Genomic DNA, 26,976 nt, shown 5'->3' on the forward strand with positions numbered 1-26,976 from the left:
TTCCTATTGAACTGAACATTTCTATAACGAGGAAAAATGAAATCGTAAAATATGTATCTTTATTATTCTTTATCTATTTTTAGCGCTGTAATGGCTATAAGTAAATAGCCCAACTACCTACCTGTATACATAAATTCCCAACATCTGTGCGGTTCTCCAGGGTAGTACTTATTTAATAGGTACTCCGTGGCGTTACAACCCTTCGTGGGTTTTAGCCGACTCGACAACATGCCTTCACTGTTTTCTGTTGAGGCCAACTCCACTGAAGATATCGAGGGTAGTGCTTTAATAAAAATCAACGCCTACCTCTAATAAAGTTCTTCCTGCTCTGTTTATTTATTGGCCGATACTGAATATTGTAAAAAAAATTATAATTTATGATGGCGAAACCTTATTGTCGAAGAAACAATATTTAGCAAAATCAATGGAAAAATCCCAATAGTTGGCTGTATACCATAGTTTAAAAAAACCTATACAGAAGTAAAAACTTCAAATTGTATTTTGGTATAAAATAGTTTATTTAAAACTTCTAAAAGTCATCCACATGGATTGCAAAACGTTTTCGTTCTGAACAGAACATCTTCAGTGCATTCCGCAAAGTAGTTGTAACTAGCACACCAATGAAGGTGGTAACTTCAAAATATATGGCTTACATTATACCTTATGATAAAATATTATGACTACAAGTCGATGTTACTAGATTAAAATATGTATGTGCCTAAAGAGCAACATGCTTCCCTGCTCGAAAAGTATATCATAAGGTATAATGTAAGCCATATATTTTGAAGTTACCACCTTCATTGGTGTGCTAGTTACAACTACTTTGCGGAATGCACTGAAGATGTTCTGTTCAGAACGAAAACGTTTTGCAATCCATGTGGATGACTTTTAGAAGTTTTAAATAAACTATTTGATACCAAAATACAATTTGAAGTTTTTACTTCTGTATAGGTTTTTTTTAATATTTAGCAACTTATATTGCTCCGAATGGCATCACTATATAACAGAAAGTTAATATTTTAGACAACGATATAGGTATGTATGCACAATATAATTGTTGTCTGATATAACGAGATCCGCGTATAACGAGGTAATTAGTCTGCCATTTCAGTTCTCGTTATAGAGGGAGTCTACTGTATAATAAACACAATATAACGATGAAAAAGGAGAATAAAAAACATTTTTTATAAAAGTGTGTCATGAAAATGGATAAAAAAAGTGTTGGAAATAATTTTGGAATTAATAAGTTTGCCGCTAAGGGGCGTTTCTTGAATTTTAAAATAAAAAAACATTCCAGAAACGATTAACATTTACGATCAAGTTTATTTTTAATTATTAATTTTTATACATTGATTTAACTATGTACTTTTATAACACATTTTCTATTTGGAAATTCTACGACGTACGGCGATCAAAATACTTCGTACCAAAATTCCTATTTCGAACAAACTTTATAAAATTTGCACTGTTTAAAATGAAAATGCCTGATGTAACGTAATAATACAATGTCGCATCAACAACAATATTCATACACATAGGAAACTCCGCTATACCTCACATTATTTCTTGATCACCAACAACTCAAACATATTTGTTTAGATTTTCTATTGATAAAGAAAAAATAGCCTTCTGCAGTATTAACTTTGTACTATTTTCTATTTGACATATTTAAAAAATTATATCAAACAACCGTTCACGTTGAAAAATGGCAACAAACTAACCTTATTAAAAATTTTACACATGCTGTAAAAATCTGTCAAATGCTTAGGCAGAACGCGGCACTAGTGCCTGCTTAGGATAAACGCGGCAAGTGACCTTTAAATACGGCTTTTTTTCTAAGTATTTTTCAGATGACGCATTTATTCTAAGTATCCATGAACATTTTAGCAGATACGGCATAAAATGCGTTGTGTTTAATGTATTTTGGCTTAACTTACGTCATTTTTAGTAAGCAAATAAGATAGATATGCACATTTGGGTTAGAAAAATGTATAAATCTAATTTTTTCAGATTTTTGCAGATACGGCGTTTTCACTAAGCACGGCAGAAAATAGCTCCGACAAAATAGCCTGTAGACAAAATAGCCGCGGAATAATAGCCCTCCGACAAAATAGCCCCGACAAAATAGCCAGGACAAAAAAACTTCCTTCATAATTCATCATGAAATAATCCCTTAAAAATACATTTTTTCGGAAATGGTAATTATCCTCTATTCAGATGTTTATCTTAACCACATTAAATAAAAATGATCTTTTCAGAGTCCTGTCTTCTCTGCATCTTGAAAGTTTGAACAAATTACATACATTCTTCTTTTTTTGTCAGATAATTTAAATTAAAAAAAAGTTTTTGGACACCTTTTATAAATAATTATATAATTGTTTATATTACTAAATAGAGAATTAAATAACCTTTCAAATAAGCTAGCACACGACCCCTATTCTCATTTTAAAAAATCATCGATTACGTCATCACGCCCAGATGGATGACGTCACTAGTATGACATATATAACAGAATATCGTAAATTAAAAATAAAAATCGATCTATTTCAGGATTTATCCTTAACGTCGCGGGTTTACGAAACAACGAATTTATTCCTTCAATTTGCACCATACTGTACCTACGTTTGAATTGCCGATATGAATGAGCCAGATTAAATTAAATTATTAGAAGAATTTTTTTACTGAGCAACAACATTTTTGTTTAATTTATTAATATTTTGTATTTTGACAACGACGTCCGAAGTGGAAGTCGAAACGTTAATAAAATATTTTTTTTAAGTAAATTGTGGCTTATTTCCCAATTAGAATAGTAATTTAAAATAAATGGTACTCCGTTAAAAGGTAAAACTTTTTATTGGAAGTATTTTCTAAGAAGCTGTTTTAGCCGGGGCTGTTTTGACCGGGGCTATTTTGTGTGCGATCTATTTTGTCGGGGCTATTTTGGTTGCGGGCTATTTTGTCGAGGCTATTTTGTGTCTGGGCTATTTTGACGGGGCTGTTTTAACCGGGCTATTTTGACGGGTCACGGTCGTTAAGTATATTACGTCAGATGCCCTTCGTTGCTACGAAAAAATACATTCAGTGACATTAATGACAATTAATGTTTTAAAAATTATAAAAGTGATGACTTTCAATCGTCAAATATTTATAAAAACTTTGTGTTTAATTGTACTAATTTGTACTTACCCTCTGTGGCGCAGTGGTAAGAGCGCCTACCTTTGAAACTAAAGGTCGGGAGTTCGAATCCTACCAGGGGCAGAAATTTTTCATTTATTATAAATTAATAAATGAAAGATAGTTTCTGTCCTTGTGGGATCGGTACTCACCGGAGGGACCGCAGACGTTCGGATACAATTAGCGTCTCTTTGCAAAGACAATGACGTCGACTTTGCAAAGTAACAAGACACTTACTCATCACACACACTACACATTACTCCACTAACTTAGTGATAAGTTATACAATTACGTGGCTAAAGGTTTAGGTCTGGATCCCGCGTATGAAAAAAAAGTTGAATAATAGCAAGCTGAAAATTTGTTAATAGCATAAAGGTGTCTAGTCGGACAAACTTTGATATATGGGAACACTGGAACAGGGGAAGTTTTAATTGTAGAACAGGTTAAAAATTTGGAATGGTCAGACCACGAAAACGGCACATGTATTTTGTCCGACAGAACAGACTTAAACTCTCCGAACAGAGATTAAACTCTCATGCAAAAATCAGACTGCTATTTATCACCAAATGGGCGTTTTAATGAGTGGAACATGTAGAATATGTCAAATGACAGGAATTATGACAGGTGATAAAGAGCAGTCTGATTTTTGCATGAGAGTTTAATCTCTGTTCGCAGAGTTAGTGTCTATTCTGTCGGACAAAATAAATGTGCCGTTTTCGTGGTCTGACCGTTTCAAATTTTTAACCTGTTCCACAATTAAAACTGCCCCTGTTCCAGTGTTCCCATATATGAAAGTTTATCCGACTAGACACCCTTAAGCTATTAACAAATTTTCAGCTGGCTATTAATCAACTTTTTTTTCATACGCGGGATCCAGACCTAGTTCTAGTTCTAAACCAAAGCCAGAATCAGAGAAAAAAAAAATTTGTACTTACATAAATAAATTACAATAAAATTTTGGTTTTAAACAGTTTCATTCATGAAATAGTCGCAACAAATTGCACTCGAACTCTAAAATTAATATAGAATTTTAGAGCTCTTGTGCAATTACTACTGATAATTAACTATTTCGATGGGAAATAAGCCACAATTAAATTGAAAAAATAATTTTATTAACATTTCGATGCCCAGAACGGGTGTCATTGTCAAAATACAAAATATGTGCTGAAAATCAAAATGTTTATCTGATGAAAATCGGTCCGGGTTAGCCGGACTTCCGGGTTATCAGGGGCCGACTTATCGGGGTTCCACTGTAATAACCAATGCTATAGAAATAAATAAAAATTTATTAATAAATCTATATGCGTAACAATGAAATCGCTAACTTTAGTAATACAATTAAATTATTTTCTTCGTAACAGTATCTATAAACGAATATACATGTAAACATATTTATAAAAAGGAATTCGACGCATTTTTTACAATTTATATTTCAAGCCCTTTCAGACACTTTAACCCTAAATCCTTCTTCTCTTTTAAGAATGATATCCCCCTGAAGCCTAAAGTCCTTTTCTTGATCTACTGACTCGATTTGGAATTTCCTGATGACATCAGCAAGCAGTACCTTGAGCTTGAGCATGGCGTATTTTCTTCCTACGCAACTTCTGGGACCAGCACTGAATGGAATAAACGAATAGTATGGTCGCTCTTGACATTTTTCTGGTAAGAAGTTATCAGGGTCGAATACCAGAGGGTTTTTATAGTATTTCTCATTACGATGGACAATGAATTGGGATAAAATCACAGTAGTTCCAGCAGGAATGGTGTAGTCACCTGAAGCTAAAAAAGATAAATAATTGTTAAAAATTGAGTTAGGTGAGCTAACTAAATGAACGTCAACGATTATAATTCACTCAATTACAGGACAAAAGGAAAACATTTTACTTGAATATGACTGACATTATATTTTCTATTTTTATTGACATTACATTACAACTTCTAAACTGTCAACACATAGAGTATGTACAACTATAGAGCAACATCTACTTTTAACGTACTATATTCTAAGTAGTGGCTCGATACGATTCTTCTTTAAGATGGAATCCATATTCTAAAACCATCTCTGCCATTCACGTAACCAACCAAATAACCATGTATCGCCTTATCATCAAATTTACTGCGAAAATTCTGGTTTACGTGAACATAACGTTCAATGCCAAATATCCTTAAATGTTTCAAACTCCCAACTGGCTTTCCATATCACAATTCATAGGGACTTTTATTCTCAATTGATGATTTTCCTGTGCGATTCAGAAGATACACTGCAGTATTACATGCTTCTGCCCACAATCCTTTGGACAACTTGCATGGGTTTAACATAGAACGAGCACACTCTACAATGGTACGGTTTTCCCTTTCAGCAACACCATTCTGCTGAGGTGTATAGGGTGGAGTGATACAGTGCTCTATACCTCTACTCGCAAGAAGTTCAGATACCTTTCTGTTGTCAAACACTCTCCATCCATCACATCTCAGTTGCTTTACTACATGGCCATTTGTGTTTGCTTTATTTAAAAATTTTTCTTCCCAGTGATTCTATAGACATGGGTCTATTCACATCTGCATGAATCTGCTCACCAGTGACCTGTGGCCGATTGATCCTAGTTTTAAATGGCAATCTATGTATTTTTCCAATTGCACATCCATCGCAAAAGCTTTCTTTGTACCCATCACTATCTATATTAATTTTCTTCAAGACCTTCTTTACGTGTTGCTTATGCTGATGACTAAATCTTTCATGATGCAAGTTTGCATGAATGGGATTTGGTCGGTTTCATAACACGTATATCAAGTGCATACAGGCCATTACTGAAGTACCCAGTCATTACAGATTCAAGAGTATTTTTATCATGTAGATTTACACCTTTTTCGTCGAGTACTGTAATGAACCCACTTTGCGCAGCAGCTTTCACACAAAACAAATGAGCGCTTGCTTCAGGAACATAAAAAACATTCTTCAATTCAGCATCTTTCCATTTATTATTCAGACGCGTTTGAATTTTCACCGTTCCTTGTCCTTGGAACTTGGGTGTATGTCCATACATATACCCTTCTTGCCAAATTATGTCTTTTCAGGTTCAGCAAATTCTGTATAAGATGGGAAATATTGCTTATCTGTAGTGATATGATTTGTGGCCCAACTGTCACAATATCAATTTCCAGCTTCAACACCATTGTTAGATGAGGCACTTAAAATAACGGACAAAAAAGCAGTATCATTACTTTTATTCTCACCTAAATTCTCAGTAGATTTTTTCAATGGGCACTCTCTCGCCCAATGGCCTAATTTCTTGCATTTGTGACATGGAAATTCCTCTTTTGCACGATGTACATTTTTCTTTGACTTCGTAGTAGTTGTACTTTGGCACTGTTTGTATTTTTCTGTCGGGCAACTAACGCAAAAAATTCTGTGCTACTTTGATCACGTAATTCAATGGCACACAGCTTCTCAATCAATAAATTCAAAGTTTGATTCTTTGATGGTATCGTGTCCAACAAATCTTTGAAATTATCAAAGTCCTTACCCAAAGTTGATAAGATCCGACCATTTTTTTTTAATGCTCCACTCGGAGTATCATTATAATCTGTTCACTATTGGAACAATGAGTAACTTAATTCTAACCTAACCTAACTACATTTTTTTAAGCTAAAGTCTTACTCATCAGTATTTCTTTAGGTTATATTAGCATATCGCCTATTTACACTACAATTAACGTGTACACTACCGCACGATGCGCACTACACTATCTCATATGGTTTAGTACCGCACTATGCGCACTACACTATCTCATATGGTTTGATTCTTTTAAGACGTCTGGTCTGGTTCGTGTTGTCAAGTAGCTGGAGGGCCTCAACATTCACGTGACGATGGAGCCTATCTTCGTGGTTCCGGGCAAATCTAGATATAGTCTGTCTAACGGTGTCGATCCCCAGATCATTGTGGATGATACTGTTTCTAATATACCAGGGGGCATCTACGATGTTCCTTAGTACCTTGTTTTGGAAGCGTTGAATTATTTGTATATTACTTTCGCTGGCACACCCCCATAGTTGTATGCCATAGCTCCAGACAGGCTTGAGGATTTGATTGTAGAGTAGCAACTTATTATGGATTGATAATTTGGAGTCACGTCCAAGCAGCCAATACATTTTTTTATATCTGATTCCAAGCTCTTGTCTTTTCTTTTTAATATGTGCTTTCCACCTAAGTCTTGCATCAAGAGTGATACCCAGATATTTTGCAGTATTCTCATATGGAATCTGGATATCATTTATTCTGATTGGTATGTATAGTAATAATAATAATAATATCGTCTTTATTATTTCTTCAATATAGACATGTACATTTTTATATAAAACATAATATATTATTTTCAGAAATAAAGGGCGAAGTTCATTTTCTGAAATGTCGCCATTTACAGAAAATGTTCTTCCACTTAACCCGAAAAAGAAAAAAAAACTTATCTATATAGTGCCATTATAAAAACAACAATAATTTCGTTTCATTTACCAATTTATTCGAGCTCGAGCATTATGTTCGTCCAGAACCAAAATTATGATTGAGAAATAAACAAATAGTCTCTAGATTTGGATTTAAACTGCCCAATGTTTAATACTTTTATTGTTGATGGTAATGAATTATACAAATGACATACCTGATACCTAAAAGACCTTCTAAATATCTCTGTTTTAAATTTCGGTATTGCAAGCAAACCTTTATATCTAATATTTAAGTTGTGTATGTCCGTTCGATACATGATTTTACGATGAAGATAAGACGGTTTTTTTGTTAGAATTATTTTATGATAAAGACAGACTGTATGATGTACCCTTCTATTTTCCATATTCAGCCACTCAATTTCCTTAATTTTATGTGAAACTCTTTGTCTTCTGCGAATGCCAAATATGAGTCTTAGACAGGAATTTTGAACTTTTTGAATTTTATTCTTGTAGTGAGTGGCTAAATTAGGACCGTAAAGAGCGTCAGCATAATTAAAATTTGAAAGTACAAGAGATTCACACAAAATTTTCTTAACATCAAATGGTAGAAAATGTCGATTACCGTATATAATCTTAATTGAAGCGTAGGCACGCTGTATCAATTTATTTATATGTTTTTCGAATCTTAACTCTGAATCCATTAATACACCCAAATTCTTTGCCACATCAACAACATCAAGAATTGAATCCTGAATTTGGATTTGGATTGATGGTAAAACTAATTCCCTTTGATTTTTTGGTCCAAATATTAATATGTTTGATTTACTGGAATTGATGCATAGGCAATGGTTTAAAGCAGCTTCTACAAATCTTTTTAAATCGGCATTAATCAGATCATCAGCGTTTTTTAAATTTTCGATTGGGAAACTGTAGTAGAGCTGAGTGTCATCAGCATATAAATGAGCTTGGCATGACTGAAGCTTAGAGAGAAGATTAGAAGTATATAGAGAAAATAATAAAGGACCCAATATTGAGCCTTGTGGAACTCCTGAATTAATATTCAAAGAGTTTGAATTTTGACCTTCTATATTAACATGCTGTTGTCGCCCTTCCAAATAGCTTATTATAAGTAACAACGCATCATAGAAAAATCCTAAATACTTTAAAATGATTATCATTAATTCATGGTTAATAGTGTCAAAAGCTCTGCTAAAATCTAATAAAATCAATATAGTACATTTTCTGTCATCTATAGCCGTAAGTATGTCATCGACAATATGCAAAAGTGCAGTTGTGCAACTAAAGCCTTTGCGAAATCCAGATTGAACATCAGGTAAAAGAGAAAATTTTTGTATATATTCCTTTATTTGAATTTCCATAGCTCTTTCCAATACTTTGGATAAAGCAGGTAAAATACTGATACCTCGCAAGTCTTTCATTTCTTTTGGATTTTGTTTCTTCGGCAATACCCTCACAACTGCCCTCTTCCACATCGCCGGACAGACATTCTCTGTTAAACAATAATTTATAATATGTGTAATGTAAGGTACGATATGAGGACAACAAAGTTTAATTAATTTAATATTTATACCATCACACCCTCTCGCATTCGTTTTTATATCTAATATGGTCTTAAAAACAAACAAGTCATTAATTTCCTTAAATTTAAAGTTTTCATTGAGTAATCTATTATTATTATAAAAATTTAAAAGATGTTGGGGTGGTTTTTTATTAGGAACAGATTTTATAAAAAAATTATTTAGATCGTTAGGCTTTTTTAAATCCTCTGGAATATTTTTATTTTTATCGGGAAGAAATTTATTCAACTTTAGTGTCTTCCACATTTCTTTTGATGAATTATTATTGAATTGATGTCATGAATAATTTTGATGACATATGTCATCCATGGTGCTCTGGCTTTAGTGACTCTAGAGGTAACTATGGGAATATGTCTATCAAATAAATTATTTAAGCAATTAACTAGTCCTGTCGCCAGGGGGGGTACAACGGCCTCGTTAATTCAGATGGACTTACTCAAGTTTTTTTTATGTATTTTGACCCGTAGAACACGAATTTTTTGGGTAACAGTTGATCCGGATGTCGATAAGATTGTTATAGACCAAGAACTTGAGGAATCAAATAACAGCGATTTTTGGCAAAACAAAACACTATTTTGTATTTTTTGGGCCATTTTAAGTAAAAAATATTTCTACAAGTTTTTTCGTAGGATGCACAGTTTTCGAGATAAACGCGGTTGAACTTTAAAAAAATCGAAAAATTGCAATTTTTGAACCCGAATAACTTTTGATTAAAAAATAAAATAGCAAGTCTGCTTACCGCATTTAAAAGTTTAAGTAAAATTATATCGGTTTTGATTATTTCCATTGGTAAAAATTTATTTTTTTATTGTTTAACAAAGCTATAAACACGTAGGGTTTCCCGTGCTTTTACATGTGTTTTAACGCATGTAACGTAGAAATAGTCTTGATTGCACTAGTACCTATTCTACCTACTCGTTCGATTTTAAATGAGAAATCATAGAAACATCACTCACGCACTAGTTGTTTGTAGCTTTGTTTAACAATAACACAATAAATTTTTAGCAATGCAAATAATCAAAACCGACATAATTTGACTTGAACTTTCAAAGGCGCTAAGCAGAATTGCTATTTTATTTTTTAATCAAAAGTTATTCGGGTTTAAAAATTGCAGTTTTTCGATTTTTTGAAAGTTCAACCGCGTTTATCTCGAAAACTGTGCATCCTACTAAAAAACTTGTAGAAATATTTTTTGCTTAAAATGACCCAAAAAATACAAAATATTGTTTTGTTTTGCCAAAAATCGCTGTTATTTGATTCCTCAAGTTCTTGGTCTATAACAATCTTATCGACATCCGGATCAACTGTTACCCAAAAAATTCGTGTTCTACGGGTCAAAATACATAAAAAAAACTTGGGTAAGTCCATCTGAATTAACGAGGCCGTTGTACCCCCCCTGGCGACAGGACTAAACTAAGTACGATATTTTTGCATCAATATTTTCCTGGTCATATATTCTGAAAAATGAAGTATTAAACAAATCAGCCTGAAAGGATTCTTGATTAAAATTTTTAAAGCTTCTATATGTACACATTTTAGATTGTTGCGATGTACCACCTACATTTACCTTACAATAAACAATAGAGTGGTCTGAGATGTTATGATGTATGACACCCCCCTCCACCGCAGCTCCTTTTTGTACTATTACATAATCTAGAAGTGTTGCAGATGTAGCAATGACTCTAGTAGAAACGTCTATCAATTGACAATAATTCAGTGATTCTAAAATTGAATAAAAATTCTTAACACTACTATTGTCATAGTCAAACAAGTCTAAATTAAAATCACCCATACAAATTATTTCATCTACAGTTGGTCCAATATCAATTAGACTATTTTCAAACTCATCCAGAAAAGAATTTAAATTTTTTTCATGAGGTCTATATATTACACCTATTCCAAATGTTTTTTTATGAACCGTAATTTTAATCCATAACTGTTCCCAGATATAATCCTGCCTACTTATAAGTGGTTCACAACGCAATCCATCTCCAACATATATACATATTCCTTTACCTCTGCAATTTCTATCCGCCCGGTATAATTTATAATTATTAAAATTTAATTGGTCATTAACAATACTATATTTCAACCATGTTTCACATATTAAAAGAATATCTAAAGAATTATCCGAAACTATTTGTTTAATATTTTGCAATGAAGGTACTAATGATCTTGCATTACAGCAACCTACTTTAAACATTTTGTTTTATTTTAAACAATTTGAATGCTCGAGTTCGAAATTAAAACAATACCAAAACAAACGATATCTAACTTAAACAAAAAATTGTAGTTCTTGTAGTTTTTGTTCCACCTAGATAAAAATCTAGTAACGGGAACAACTCAATTGGTCAAATGCTGCAAATATAATCCTTAACATTGTTATGCTCGTAAAAGATAAAAATAAAAAACATCATGATTCTATCTGTTAATTTCAAAAGCCATTAAATAGAGAATAATAATAATACATTATATACTAAGTAAGTAGTTTAGCGACATCCTCCAGTGAGCTGATTCTTCTACCATTTTGTTGACCATTCAGTTTGACGTAAACTTGACCATAATTTGTCCAAACCACACCTGAACCATTAATTTTTTTCACTGCCTCCGTTACAATATTTAGCTGCTCTCTCGTTAAATCCTCTCGAATTATTATATTTGTAGACTTCAGTGACCTTTTATTTTTGTAAACAACATTTTTATAATAATTTGAGGAAAATTTCAACAAAACTGGTCTACTTTTGTGGGTTTCTTTCTTGTTCAGTCGATAGCAGAACTCTATACTTCTTTCATCTAATTCCAGATGCATTGTAGTTGTAAATATAGCAAGCATAGTTTTAGACAAATTTTCAGGACCCGATGGTTCAGGAACTCCATAAATTCTAAGGTTGGTGCTTCTCCCCATTTGTTCCTGTTTCTTTTGGTGATTAACAAGAGATTTAATTGTCTCTTCCTGCTGCTGAAGTTTTCTAACAATACTTTGATTTTCTTCTTCGAGTTTGGCAATTTTTTCGTTATATTTCTCTTCGATAATCCCAGTTATAGTTTCGGTAAGCTTGAGGATAAACTCATCTGCTGTGCACAATTTAACAACAAGGTCTTTAACTACTGAGTGCAATTCATCCTCTCCCTTACCACTTTGACTTCTATTACCATCTCTACCCATTTTAACAAAACAAACTTTATAAAAACTTACTGCAAATCAGCTAAAAATCAGCTTACAATGAATAACTTCCACTTAGAGACAAATTTTCAAAATTATACGTGCACGTTTACCACATATTCCAATACTTAATCGCAGCACCGCAAAACCACGTCTACTCTGTAAGGCACATTCTTTTCGATATATCCTCCTTTTATTGGTATTGGTATTGGTATTGCCTCCTTTTATTGGTAAAATCAATATGTATGGATTTGGTTTCATTCAACTTGATTCTCCATGCTTTAGTCCATTTATATATCTGATTTATGGAGTTCTGTAAGTTATGTACCGCTTCTTCATGATTATTTCCAACTGAGATAATTGCTGTGTCATCTGCAAATGTAGCAATAGTATCTTGACGTAGTTGAGGGATATCTCTGGTGTATAAAATGTACAGAACTGGTCCAAGGACACTTCCTTGTGGAACACCAGCTCTAGTCTGTCTCAAATCAGAGTATGCTTCCTCCTGCTTTATTCTGAAGCATCTGTCTGATATGTATGATTCTAAGAGTTGGGCGAACTGTCCTGGTAGGTGATAGCGTAGTTTATGTATTAATCCTTTGTGCCACACCTTGTCGAATGCTTGGGCCACATCCAGGAAGACAGTGGTGGAAACTTTCTTTTCTTCCAGTGCCATTTCTATTATGTCAGTGATCCTATGCACTTGCTCAATAGTAGAATGGCTCTCTTTTTAGGAGCATTTTTTCATAGAGTTTTGCTATCACCGGGATGAGTGATATTGGTCTGTACGACGTTACTTGGTGAGGTTGTTTTCCAGGTTTAGTTATCATTATCACCTCTGCCACTTTCCACAACTTCGGAACATATTTAAGTCTATATGAAGCGTTGAAAAGGTGGGTTAGTTTTATAATGGTTTTCTTCGGCAGCTGCTTTAAAATCTCAGCAGTAATAAGATCAAAGCCAGGCGCTTTTTTCGGATTCAAATTGTGCTTTATTTCTGTCTCTAATTCATTAGGAGTAACAGGGTTGATTTTTATGTTTTCGTCATTTAGTTCAATTGGTTCTTCAAGATCTTCTCCATCATGTGGTTTGAATGTATTTTCTAAATGATCTGCAAATATTGTAGCTTTTTGTTCATTGCTACGAGCCCAGGTACCATTGCTATTCCTAATAGGAGGATTTTGTATAATTGGTCTTTTAAACCGTTTAGCTGCTTTCCACAGAGAGTAGTCTGTCGTTTTATCAGCGCTTAGTTCACTGAGGTACTCCCCTATGGACTCTTGTTGTATGCGTTTGATTTCTCGCTTTAATTTTTGTGTGGCATTGTTTAAAACAGTTTTATCTGCAGGATTTCTAGTCATGTGCCAGTTTCGTCGTAGTTTTCTCTTTTCGGCTATCATATCCCTTATTTCTTTAGGATAATTGTTGCCTTTAGTTCTTTGGATAATAGTTGGTGAATTATCCCAAGCTGCTTGCTGGATCTTATTCGTAATTTTTTCTACAGCTTCATCTAATTCCTTGGGGGTTTTTAATGAGCCAGAGAGATCAGTTATCCTTTCTAATTGTAATTGGAAACTAGTCCAGTCTGTACACTTATTTGTTAATCGTGGTGGATTTTCTTTCTGTATGAGAGTGTCACTGAAAGTAAGAAGAATTGGAGAATGATCCGAATTCATGTCCAATGCTTCTTCCACGTATACAAAATTAGACGCAAGGCCTTTTATGATAAAAAAATCTATTAAATCAGGTATCTTGTTTGGGTCCGTTGGCCAATAGGTTGGGGTGCCTGTGCTCAGAACATCACACTTTAAGTGTTTGGTTGCTTTGAGTAGCTCTTTACCTTTATTTGTGGTTAATCTGGAACCCCAATGGACATGTTTTGCATTTCCGACCATTTAACATTCTTTTTTTCAATCTAACATTCTTTATCATTCTATTTATTGCGTCTCTGTCGCACGTAAACTTGAGACGCGCCGCCGCGATGTCTTAAGGGTCGAGTCGACGCGCATAATTAACAATTAATAGCAACAGTCTAAATAGAAATAATTCATCAGAATCATTAGTCATCAGAATCTTGAAATTGAATGTTTAAACTTCATTTTAAGTACTTGACGACCTCAAAAATAATAATTTAGACCTGAGTTTTCAAGCTTAAAAAATCCTTATTTTCGTATTTTTTAGGTTTCAAATTGCTTAAAACTCGAAATCTGACAACTTTTAAGAAAAGTGACAGAAGCTTTATTTTTTAAGATGACCCCAAATTACTAAAAACATATTTTCGGTGGCAAAAAGGTGATGTTTAGAATTTGTTAAAAAAACTGTTAAACAATTACTGTCAAACAATTTCGCCCGGCATCCTTCTGATTTGTTTAAAGAGGATATTTTTTAACAAGAATTCGCAAATAAACCGAATCAGAACAACCAGACACAGGTAGCATTCAATCCAACCCGCAAGTGTCATAGGTTTGCGTTACGGACCCTCAGGGAACATAATTGGTGACCCCTGGTCTAGAATATTATACAGTAAGCAAATATCTAATGCAAAAACACATACGATATACCTAATATATAAATATGTAGTTAATAAGAATAGTTACATAAGGGTAAAGGAACAAAATGCAAAATTTTGACGCATGTAATATTTCTTTTGAAAACTAATAAGTATTTTTGAAAAATTTAAACGCAAAATAGTGGAGTCACTGAAGGTTTTCACCTCCGATTTCGTTGAACCTTCATCGATTTTCATGAAAATTGGTGAGTAGTTAGAAGATACTTCAAGGAACAAAGGTGACATGATGTTAACTTGCGCTTTTACCCTGGGGGTGGATGCCACCCATTCTCGTGGGTAAAATTTTTTTATTAAAAATAATACCAGAAATCCATAGAGGAGCAACTTCTGAGCAAAATTTGTTATATGAAGTTATTAACATAAATCAATACTTTTTGAGTTATTAAATATCAAAGATTTTATTTTTTCTTGAAAAAAATGCATGTTTTAAAGCGGTTTTCACGTATTACTCAAAAACTATAGGCTTTTGTAAAAAAGTTATTATTACCAAAATTAAAGATAATAAAAAATTTAATACACTTTCCACTTAAATAACTAAACTAATGTTATTTCAAAGTGAGTTATGGGTCATTGTAAATTTTTTTCGACGAGTACTTAAATCTAAGTATTCAAGCTTACATAACGGGAAAACGATTTTTTAGAATATACTTATTTTACACTTCTCAAAGTACTTCAGAGTACCTATTAAATGAGCTCCAGTAGAAGTTAATAGCATCAAAATTAAGCAAGTTATGATGTAAATAAGAGAACCCTTTCGATTTTTTTAGGAAAAAGTGAAAAATAAAACATACGCCATTTCCACAAAAACTAAAATTTGTAGTAATCCTCATAAGAATTTCTTTAGGTTAACATAGTTAATGATTTCCACAATTTTGACCGGTTTAGAATGCATATTTTTGAAAAAAAAGATATAATTTAAAAAATCAGAATTTTTTGAAATATCGTACTTTTCATTTTCTTTTGATAAGAACTCCAAAAATACTCAATATACGTAAGAAATTATATATAACTAAATTTTACCATTTTCTGTTCCAATTAGTTTACTCATTTTGCTATGTAAAAAATAACCGAGATAGAAACGTTTAAAATTTCAATTTTGCTGCGAGAACCATGTAACCGGGACTATTTAACCTTTTATTTTAAAAAAAAGTAAGAAATTTAAAAGTTTAAGTTCCACGTTTTTAATAGCTCTTGGAATCATCTTTTAACTAGTTTTTAGGTGAACGTGATATCTTAAAAATTAACGGAGGTATTTACAAAAAAAACAATAACTTTTTTTGGAAAAATTTATAAAAGATAAATTTTGAAACATTTTTGGTGCACAAATTTTAATGCTATCAACTTGTTCTAGGGCTTATTTGATAGATATTTCTAAGAACTTTGACAAATGTTTAATAAGTTTATGTTATAAAATGCATTGTTTTCCCGTTATTTAAGCTTGAATACTTAGATTTGGGTACTCGACGAAAGAAATATAGGTTCAATTACCTATAACTCACTTTTACTTAACATTGAAAAGTTTTTCTAATAAGGAGTTTATTTGATTTTTATTAGCCTCAATTTTGGTAATAAAAACTTTTTTGTAAAAAGTTATAGTTTTTGAATTATTTATGAAAAATCGGTTAAAAACATGCATTTTTCTGACGAAAAATTAAAATTTTGGATATTTAATAATTCAAAATGTTTTGATTTATTTTAATTACTTTATATAACAAATTTTGCCTATAATTTTTCCCTCTATCGAATTGTGGGGTTATTTTTAATATAATAATTTTCACCCCGGAGGTGGGGTGGCATCCACCCCCAGGGTAAAAGCGCAAGTTAGCACCATGTCACCTTTGTTCCTTGAGATATCCTCTAACCACTCACCAATTTTCATGCAAATCGATGGAGGTTCAACGAAATCGGAGGTAATAGCTCATATCTTCTTTCAGTGACTGCACTAAAATAAAATATTACTTTATTACCGAGGGCCGAAATCCCTTAAAATGAATAAAAAGTTTATTTGTAATCAGATATTTAAAATTAAAAATCACACTAAATTTTCTCATTATCACTTAGTTTTTTACCCCTGTAACTTATTAAAAGAAATATTATAGAAGTTTTCAGGGACCTTCAGCCCTCGGTAATAACGTAATCTTTCATTTTGCGTTTAAATTTTTCAAAAATACATACTAGTTTTCTCAGCATTAAAAAAAATGAATCCCGTTTAAATAGCATTGAAGCCAAAAGTTCGTACCCATCCCCATAAGTACTAAAATAAATAAGGTCTCGTAAAACTGACAAAACTAAGTATAACACTAAACCAACAAATAGATGAAATAATACGACTCGAGGAAGATAAGCATGACATACCATTTTAGTTATTAAAAGAAACTCATCAATAAAGATAAATATTCATTGTTTACACAACGTAAAAGAAACAAAAAAAGCAAGAAGATATCTGGAGATAGAAGTTTATAGGTAAAAAAATAGATGGACAAATAATACAGATGGACAAAATGGATACTGCAATAGAGACCTACCGAAGAGGAGAGATATTGCCTACCGAAGCACAGGTCGTCCACCAACACGTAAGGGTCGTTTCACTACGGAGAGCAATGGATTGTATCCTTGCCTTGTATCTATTGTTGTCGTCCCCCTTCGTATTTACTCAGTGTTTGTTGTACGTTTGCCGACAGTATACCTGGTATTGGATACATGGGTACGATACATTGATCGGTGTAAGGCTTGGTGCCTCGTAGTGAACAAACCCTTAGACTGACGATGTAAAACGTTGCCATAGGAATTGGATTCAAGAGATAAAATATCGAAGCAGATGGAAACTTATGAGGGAGATCTATGTCCAGCAGTGAACAAGCTAAGATTGAATGTGTGTGTGTGTTTATGTTTTATTGGCACTGGTTTAAGCAACCAACTGGCCAGTCAATGTGTTTTAAATTCTCTCTTTTACAAAATATATGCTTAGTATCTAAATTTAAAACTATTAGTACTACTGTTTTTTTTACTCTGTTTTTTTTTATTATTTTTTTTATTATATTTTTTAACATTTTTTTATTACATTTTTTATTTTTTTTTAGCTTTTTTTTTTTTTTTTTTTTTTATCGCGAGCTAAGATTGAATGATGATAGGTAAAATCATTAGACAACAAGCCTTAAATAGTAATCTTTTTTTTCTAAAGGTTCTTAGATTTTAAATACGTAAGGGAGTATTTTTAATAGAAAAGCTTAAAATACAATAACTGAAGGTTTTACTGAATATTTTGTAAACGAAAAACTATTTTGTAAAAAAGCTTAGTTGCATAAGTGATTTTAATGTACTGACAACCCAAACATAAATTGGCAAAAAATATATAAACAGCTTACCCAATTTTACATCTTCGTTCACTTTTCTTGCAATCAGAGGTACTGGTGGATACAGTCGCAAAGATTCTAGAATTACTCTTTCCAGATATTTCATTTGAAGGGTGTCGTTAAATGTGATAGGTCTTTGCAAATTATCAGCGAAGATTTCTTTCAATTCATTAAATGCTCTTTCTTGAATGTCTTTGTGAATACCCAATAAGCTCATGACGAAACTGGAAGCAGCAGCAGTCGTGTCGTGACCCTAAAATCAACTTATCTCTGTAGTTTAATTATTTCGTATGTATGTATGTGGTTCCATTATATCTCGTAATGCAAGAGTTCGTAACGCCACAAATGGTAACAGCCAATTCGTAACGGCAACAGTTCGTACCGGCGACAGTTCGTAACGGCGACAGTTCGTAACTGCAACAGCTCGTAACTGCAACAGTTCGTAACTATACATGGTCGTAACGATACAATTATAATATTATCAGTACATTAAATTTTTTTTAGCAAATTCAGTATTAATGAATTTAATAAACAATGCATTTTGCATACAATTCTATACTAAAACTAATGGTGCTTTTTTAAGACCACTTCTTTTTAGATATATTTCACACATATTTTTGCATAATATTCCTGTTAATATGACAACTAAAGAATTTAAAAAAATTATCTTGAATTATCTCTTTAAAGTTGTAAAACAAAGTGTAAAAAGTAATGAAACAAGTAAAAACAGTTTAATAATAATATATTTACTGTAATAATTAATACAGTTACATTACAAGATTATTTATTTTAAAGAAATTTTAAAGATTGTTTCTCTACGAAATATAAAAAGTGTTGAAAATGTTTATCATGCATGATGCTAGTTCGTTAGATTGATAAAGGTAATTTCAATTGTAACTGTAATAAAAGTTAGTTTCTATGTTAAGAAAAATAAACATAATAATTCAATTTTGACATTACTTCCGTGCTAAGCCCAAAGGCGGTAACTGATTTTTTATCGAAAATGAGATTTTTGTATTTTTAGGTACAATAGGGTATTTTGTATATATTTACAAAGTCTTTGGAGTTGTAGAAGCATTATATTTAAAAAAAAAATTCAATTTTGATAGCGGTATCTACACTTTTCAGATAAAATTCTAAGCCATTTGGAGGCAAATGTTAAATACTATGGCGTTTTGTCGGTATCTGCTACAGTTGCCGTCCATATACCTTAGCATATTGCACTTACCGCTAATCTACTTTCAAGAATGCTACACCTACATTTAGAAACCGCCAAATCGCCTTAGTATTACAAAGTAAATTCGGCCTAAATTTACAAGGTTAAATTATTGTGTTAGTTAAAAGAGTTGTGTTAGTAAAAGAAATAATTAGCGAGGATGGTAAGAACTGTTCCAGATTATTATATCTGTTGAAATTTATTTTCATTTTTGTTTATAGTATTTCAAGAATTAACCAATTATGTTGTCGTAAACAATATGACTCTGCGCCAAGTGGATGATTTATATCTTGAATTAGGCGGTAAGAGATTTTCATATTTAAAAAATATTTCTTTTTTTTTAATTAGGTTTTAAAAACTTAATAATATATCCAAACGCTGTCCGCAAACATTTTTAGAAAAAGAGACTGAAAATATTTTGTTTTTTTTAGAAAATCAAGTAGAGTCGAGTAAGAGTTGTGAAACACGAGGTGAAACCACTGAAGACAATATTATAGAAAGAGAACAATTTATTGTAAAGCAATTACAAGAGGTGGAAAAAAATTATGTTCAACCTATACAGGCACAAGATTTCTTTCATACTTAAAGTTTTCTGTAATTAACCCTTTGTTGGTTGTACATAAACATACATACATAAACGATGATTTGACAATAACTGAGAAAAGAATGCCAGAGGAAATAAAGGAAAAAGCACAAGAGGCCAGGAGAGAAGGTAGAACAGTAAAAAGGGGGTTTCGGAAGATCACAATAGATGGCAGAGTATGGAGATGGAACCGCAAAAAAGGAAAGCTGGACCCACCAGCAAACTAGAGCTGAGCAGCAGGGATGGATCAAAGGATAATGTAACTATGGCAATGAATGAGGACACGAAAGGATTATTAATAGGGGAAGCAAAAGTAAGAAGAAAAAAAGGTCATTTAAGCACACTCTGGATAGGTTCCTGGAACATGAGAAGTACCTATAAAGCAGGCGCCCTAAAACATATAGTGTCAGTGATGAAGCAGCACAAACTGGATATCCTGGTAATGCAAGAAACAAAACAAAAGGGAACTGGCGTAATAATGATAGACAACTACAGCTTTTTCAGTAGTGGTGGCGAAGACCGAATGTTGGGAACTGGTTTTATAGTTAGTGACCGGCTGCAAAGTGCGATAGTGGAGTTCGAGCCCATATCTGAACGGAATTGTAGGTTGAGACTAGGAGGTAAGACTAGAAAACTAAGTCTAATAAATGTGCATGTAAAACAGGATTTCTATGGTAATATTGAATTTATATATAATCATATTCTAAAATATGATATTAAAATTGTAATATAAGGAGGGGAAGCTAAGTAGATGGGAGGAGCATTTTAGAGAGCTACTTAATGAAGAACCTGATGGAAGCGATGAGGAACAAGACGAAATGGTACAGGAAGTCAGCGGCCCGGCGGAAACAGTAGAGACTCCAACCGGGGAAGAAATAAGAGAAATGATACATAGTATGAAAAACAACAAAAGTGCAAGCAGCAATGGTATTACTGCAGAATTAATCAAGCATGGGGGAGAAGCACTTATAACGCGAATATGTAGCCTGTTGACTAAAATCTGGGAGCGAGAGGAAATGCCGGAAGTATGGAGAGAGGTCATAGTATGTCCCATTCATAAGAAGGTAGATAGAGCAATGTGTGAAAACTATAGGGTGTCACTCTCCTAGACGTAACATATAAGGTAGTCGCCAGAGTCGTAAGAAGCAGACTGGAAAGGCACTTAAACGAGCAGGTTGGTGAATACCAGGGAGCATTCAAAAAGGGCAGATCCACCATAGATCAAATATTCGTATTGAAAATGATTCAGAGCAGTACATATGAGCAACAGTTAAAGTTAAACCTCCTCTTTATAGATTTCAAACAAGCTTACGATTCTGTGATAAGAAGGCGTTTGTACCAGGCCCTAAGAGTATTTGGAATTCCGGAAAAGATGATCAGACTCGTAAAAATGACCTTAGTGAAGACCGATAACAGAGTAAGGATAGAAGGAAGTCTATCAGGAAAATTTGAAGTTAAAAGGGGATTAAAGCAGGGAGATCCGCTGTCCACAGTACTTTTCAATTTCTTGTTGGAGGCGATATTGAGAGAGAGAGTGGAATACGAACGAAAGGTATGATCTTTGACAACAGAAACCAGGTTCTGGAATTTTCGGACGATGTAGTGCTAATGGCAAGAACGGAAAGGGATCTGCCGAGGATTTTCAAACTCTTTGAAGTAAAGGCTAAGCAGTATGGACTGAGAATTAATGAGCAAAAAACAAAGTATATGGAAATGGGACAGACCTCAGATGAAGACACACAAATGAAAACTACCATAAACAACGAGAATAAAGAGTATTGCTTCAAAAAGGTGACGGAGTTTGAGTATCTAGAAGTAACGCTAACAAGTAAAGGGGAAGAAAGCCAGGAAATTGAAAAAAGAATCTCGAGAGGAAGAAAGACAGTCGGAGCCCTACACAAACTACTAAGAACCAAAAACATCTCCAAAGAAGCAAAATTAGGACTCTACAAAACAGTGATCCAGCCCACAGTTCTTTACGGGAGTGAAACATGGGTCATGAAAAAAAACCAAGAAAATATGCTGAACATCTGGGAGCGGAGTGTCCTAAGGAAGATATTCGGGGGAGTAAAAAACTATGAAGACGTTTGGAGGAGACGAACAAATGCAGAGATCAGAGAGCTGTACCGGAAACCAGAAATAAGCCAGATGGTCAGAACAAAGAGACTAAGTTGGTTAGGTCATCTTGCGAGAATGGCTGATGGAAGGTGGGCAAAGGCTGAGAGGGGAAGGAAAGAGGAGAAAGGGACGACCCAGGAAAAAGTGGCTAGAAGCATGTAAGGAAGACCTGCAAACAATCGGGATATCAAATTTGAGAATTGCAGCCATGTACAGGAGAAAATGGAGAAAAACCGTGGAGAAATTCCAAGCCATGGGCCTTTAAGGCCTGTTGAGCTATATTATATATATTATATATGGTCGTACATGGGATTAGCAGTCCCATTGATTGCATTTTTTTTGTTTAAATACAAGCTATTATCATTGTTTAACTAGACAATGTCTAGTAGTCTAGTTATACAATGCTATTATAGATACGGGATTGTAGATTTGGGATATATTTACTTAATCTTTTGAGAATCCTTTACCCAAGTTTTATACAAAAATGCTGGTTTTATTCCTTTACAAATTTTCTAAAAATGCGTCAGGTACCTAAATAATGATACAAAAATTTGTTTGAATAGTTTAAAAATCTAATATTTCCCATAATTAGGTATTTTTCGGTCTAAAAGACAATGCGATAATATTTTAATCATAACTAGTTTGTACAATACAACTAATAAAATGTTAAAGTTTGCCCTAATTACTGTAAGTAATGGTATTTTATCGAATATAATATTGTGAAATACCCAATAATATAACAATGCATAATAATATTAGGGTAGGTGTCGCCGATCATAAAAACGTAAAGCTCTATAATAACATGTCGTAAAATAGCAAACCTTTGTCGCTAAAAACAAAATAAAAATATAATAGCTGAGAAAGTGAAAAGTATGGTTTACCATAGTGATAGATGATAGATTACCAAAGTAATAGATGAGAAAGTGAAAAGTATGATTGTAAACCACATTCACAGTTGAAGAATTCTTTAAAACGCTTAACATCAGCAGATGTTTAAACATCTATTACAAACTGAACAGATTCTGTTTTCTTCGTAGTATAAGTACAGTTTCTTGCACAAATTATTAGACGCACTATAAAAGATTTTATAAAAAATGTTAATTATGAGGTAATACCATTGTAATACTAAATGGATTTTTTGTATGTACCAGACACAAGGTATGTTGTTCGGTTGTCTATTTAATTGTCTATATTGACTATTTATATGTAGAATATGTATTTATTGACTCTTGAAGGAGAACAGATATAACGACAACTAAATATTGTCAATTTGTTGTTTCATATTGTGGCTCAACAAAATAATAACATTTAATAGTACTTTAATTCTTTCAATTGAATAAACTTTAATACACATAAAATCTTTTTATTTCATATCAGTCACAACTATAAACCACATACCGCTAATAGGCTTAGTTTTATAGTAAGTTTTGATAAAATGTTTTAGCGGTATCTGCCTCTTTTTATATAAAACTTTATTTTAAAATATAATTAATGGTTCCCTTAATAAGCTGGGGCATATATCCATGCATAAAAACTATTAGCTAGTCCATAAATCCCTAACGGACCAAAATTTTAGCATTCAATTTTGAAATCGATTTTGCCACCATTTTGTCAAATTTTAGTTACCGCCTTTGGGCCTAGCACGGCAGATTACGGATTGTCCATTGCGAATACGTTTAATTACAGACTGTCGCGGTTACGAACTGTCGCCGTTACGAATTGTGCGTTACCTTTTATGTGGTTACAAACTGTCGCGCTACGAGATGTCTGGTCACTATGTATGTAATTTCTATAACGACTCCACAAAATTTTCTTGCAAAAAAATAAAACTAGCTGAAAAAATAGAAAATGAACTTCAGGATCACAAGAAGAAATGTGAAATAGCATTTAAATGTGCTTATATGATGCGGCAAAAAGGCTGTAGCTGACACATAACAAAAAAATTAACGCTTGGCGAAACAAAGAATTAAAAAAACAAAATAAAGACCTATACAATAGATGACTACCAAAGATCCAGAAGGTAAACACATATATAAAATATATTTATTTATATCTAGTCAAGAATCAGGCAAAAACACCAAAAAGCGAATACTGAGAAAATACATGTCATGAGATCAACGGCTTATTAGGTAGCTCCAAATCTGGGATGATCTGGAAAATTGTAAGAACTTTTGAAAATAAATCCAATCAATCAATTGGCTAAGAAACATGGAAAAATTATAATAGCGATTTACTAACAGAAAAAAAAGTGCAATTTTAGAATCTTAATTACGACCTTCCGATGTTTCAGAATAAGTATGATTCAATAACAAAATTGGAAAAAAATAGCGCTTCCAAGAATGACAAATAAGATACATGCAGCCAATATGGCCAAGCAGGCAATATGACCACTTCCTTATAACTCGGTAACTACCTTGAATTTGAAGTAGATGGCGCAATAGATATAAACAGTATGTTCGCCAAATACGACAGCCGCTAGAGTAATCAGTCTGAATCAGTCTTAAGCCGACATTGTGAGTGTGTGCTGCATTACAGAAGAAAATAGTGCCTCGTACGTGCGTCATTATAAACGTGAAACTTATTATATCTCCTTTTACAGTAACAATCACGTAAGTATTTTTTAAGTAGATATTATGTTTAGATTGTGCAAAGGTACGATGATAAATGAGTGCAGTTATTTTTTGGATAAGTTTATGATAGTGCCTTATATTTGAAAAAACAGTTGATTTGGTTCATGTGAGCAATATGGCCATTATCGATAGACAGTAATATGGCCATGGCCATATTGCTATGCATACATTTTACTAATAGCGTATGTATCATACCAGTTTTTTTGTAATGTTTTCTCTATTGTTTAAGGAATAACGATGGGTCGTATTCGCTCTAGAGGCATAAGAGGGAAATGGAGTGAAGAAGACTTAACCCAAGCGCTTCAAGCTGTGAACGCGGGTATGTCAGTAAATAGGGCCAGTACAACTTATAATCTACCAAGGAGAACCCTTAGGCGCTATGTCGAGCAAGGTAAGACAGGAAAAGCCGCCATGGGTCGTAAACCCATCTTAACTCAAGAACAAGAAGCTGAATTAAGTCGAAGAATAATTCGGTTATCCGAAGTAGGTTACCCGCTAACTGCAAGTGTACTTCGTCGATGTGTTTACCGGTATACCAAGTTGAATAATATTCCAAATCCTTTTAGAGAAGAAAAAGAAAAGGCTGGGCGATATTGGCTAAAGGGATTTATGGAAAGGAACCCTCAAATTCGAGTTAGAAAAGCACAAAATCGAAATCCGGCAAAAGCCCAAAAACTAAACAAATTCATTGTGAAATATTTTTCCACGCATACAGACGAACGTTCAATTAGTAAGATTCGTTTTGGAGGCATATTTTCAGCTGTTTGGGATAAAACAATGACAATGTCAAATATTAAAGCAGGCTTCAGAGCAACAGGGATATATCCTCTAAATCGTGAAGCAATTCCAGAGATTGCATTTGCTCCAAGCACTGCAAGTCAAAATCAGGACCAAGAACCTCAACAGCAACAGCAAATGTCTCAAGAAACAGTTCCATCTAATACATCTGGTTTATTAGAGAATAAGAAAAATAATGTCGATCGCTCAATTTCTTTAGAAGCTGGTCCATCCACATCTGGTGTAAAATCACAAAAGAAAAACGGTACTAGAGCCAGAACTTGTACCAATGATGACAGCAGCAGTGATTCAGACAGTCATTTCAGTGTACACGATGAATCTAGTAACTCTTATTCTGACGAAGAAATTGTATAAGATCCTGTCTTGAACGAGAACAATTCGTTTACTGAGATGCTACCAACTCCAAAAATGGTACTAACCAAAGCTAAGAAACCCAGAAAACCTGCTCTGAATAGTAGAGCCCAGTTGTCACAAGAAACTTGTTCACTAAAGAAAACAAAATTCTTAAGGATGTTTCAGTATCAAGTACGAATATCAAAAAAAAATCAAAAATATCTAGAGCACCAAAACTACAATATAAAATTTTAAATGAGTCTTGGTAGGTATTGTAAACTCTGCAGGGAAGATAGACAAGCAGATATGCGCTTATGTGTTAAATGCAAGGCTCACGTCCATGAGGAGTGCATGGGACTCACTAAAGACGATGTCATAGAAATTTTCATGTGTCCAGATTGTGGATAAAAATTTCATTTTTATGAATAAAAAATTTGTTTTTGCAGTTACCCTATCATAATAAATTATACCTGTCATAATAAATTAATTTTTGAGCTTATGTTATTATTTTGACCTTTTATTTCAATTATTCCCGAATAATATTTTTTTGTAATTCTGTACATAATGAATATTTTGTATGGCCTTATTGCCATACACCCGGTTGGCAATATGGCCAACTCATATTATATCTTATATTACTCATATTTTTGTAACGGTTCTTACGGTTGACTTTTAATTACTTAGAATATCTGTCTAATAATGTAGTTTATACTATAGCATATCAAAAGTTTTGAAAAACTGAAAACATTATTATGTAAAAAAATAAAACGTATTAGCATGGCCAATGGCCATATTGGCTGCATGTACCTTAATTAATAAATCACCTGAGCATGGGTATCCTTGTGTAATTACTTAAATTTTTGCCGGATGTACTAATGGAAAACTTAACAATGGTTTGAACATAACAAATGTTTGAATGAGGAATAGATTCCATTAGAATGGAAAACTGCTTATCCATATACAAGAAAGGCAATAAACTGGACTATGCAAAATACAGCGAA

At 33.1% G+C, this 26,976-nt stretch overlaps 1 protein-coding gene across 1 annotated transcript in view; it reads right to left on the reverse strand.

The window, feature by feature from the left end:
- Nucleotides 1-4,442: 4,442 nt before the first annotated feature.
- Nucleotides 4,443-26,976, reverse strand: part of LOC114330212 (cytochrome P450 4g1-like) — a 70,775-nt gene continuing 48,241 nt past the window's right edge. Inside the window, exons 10-11 of the mRNA XM_028279532.2 lie at nucleotides 18,310-18,550; nucleotides 4,443-4,953 (exon numbers count right to left, since the gene is read on the reverse strand). Of these exons, the coding sequence (XP_028135333.2) occupies nucleotides 4,607-4,953; nucleotides 18,310-18,550 (588 nt within the window). The 3' untranslated portion in view covers nucleotides 4,443-4,606. The remainder of the gene's footprint in view (nucleotides 4,954-18,309; nucleotides 18,551-26,976) is intronic.

This window comes from Diabrotica virgifera, chromosome 5 (assembly GCF_917563875.1).
Source record: "Diabrotica virgifera virgifera chromosome 5, PGI_DIABVI_V3a".
NCBI lineage: Eukaryota > Metazoa > Arthropoda > Insecta > Coleoptera > Chrysomelidae > Diabrotica > Diabrotica virgifera.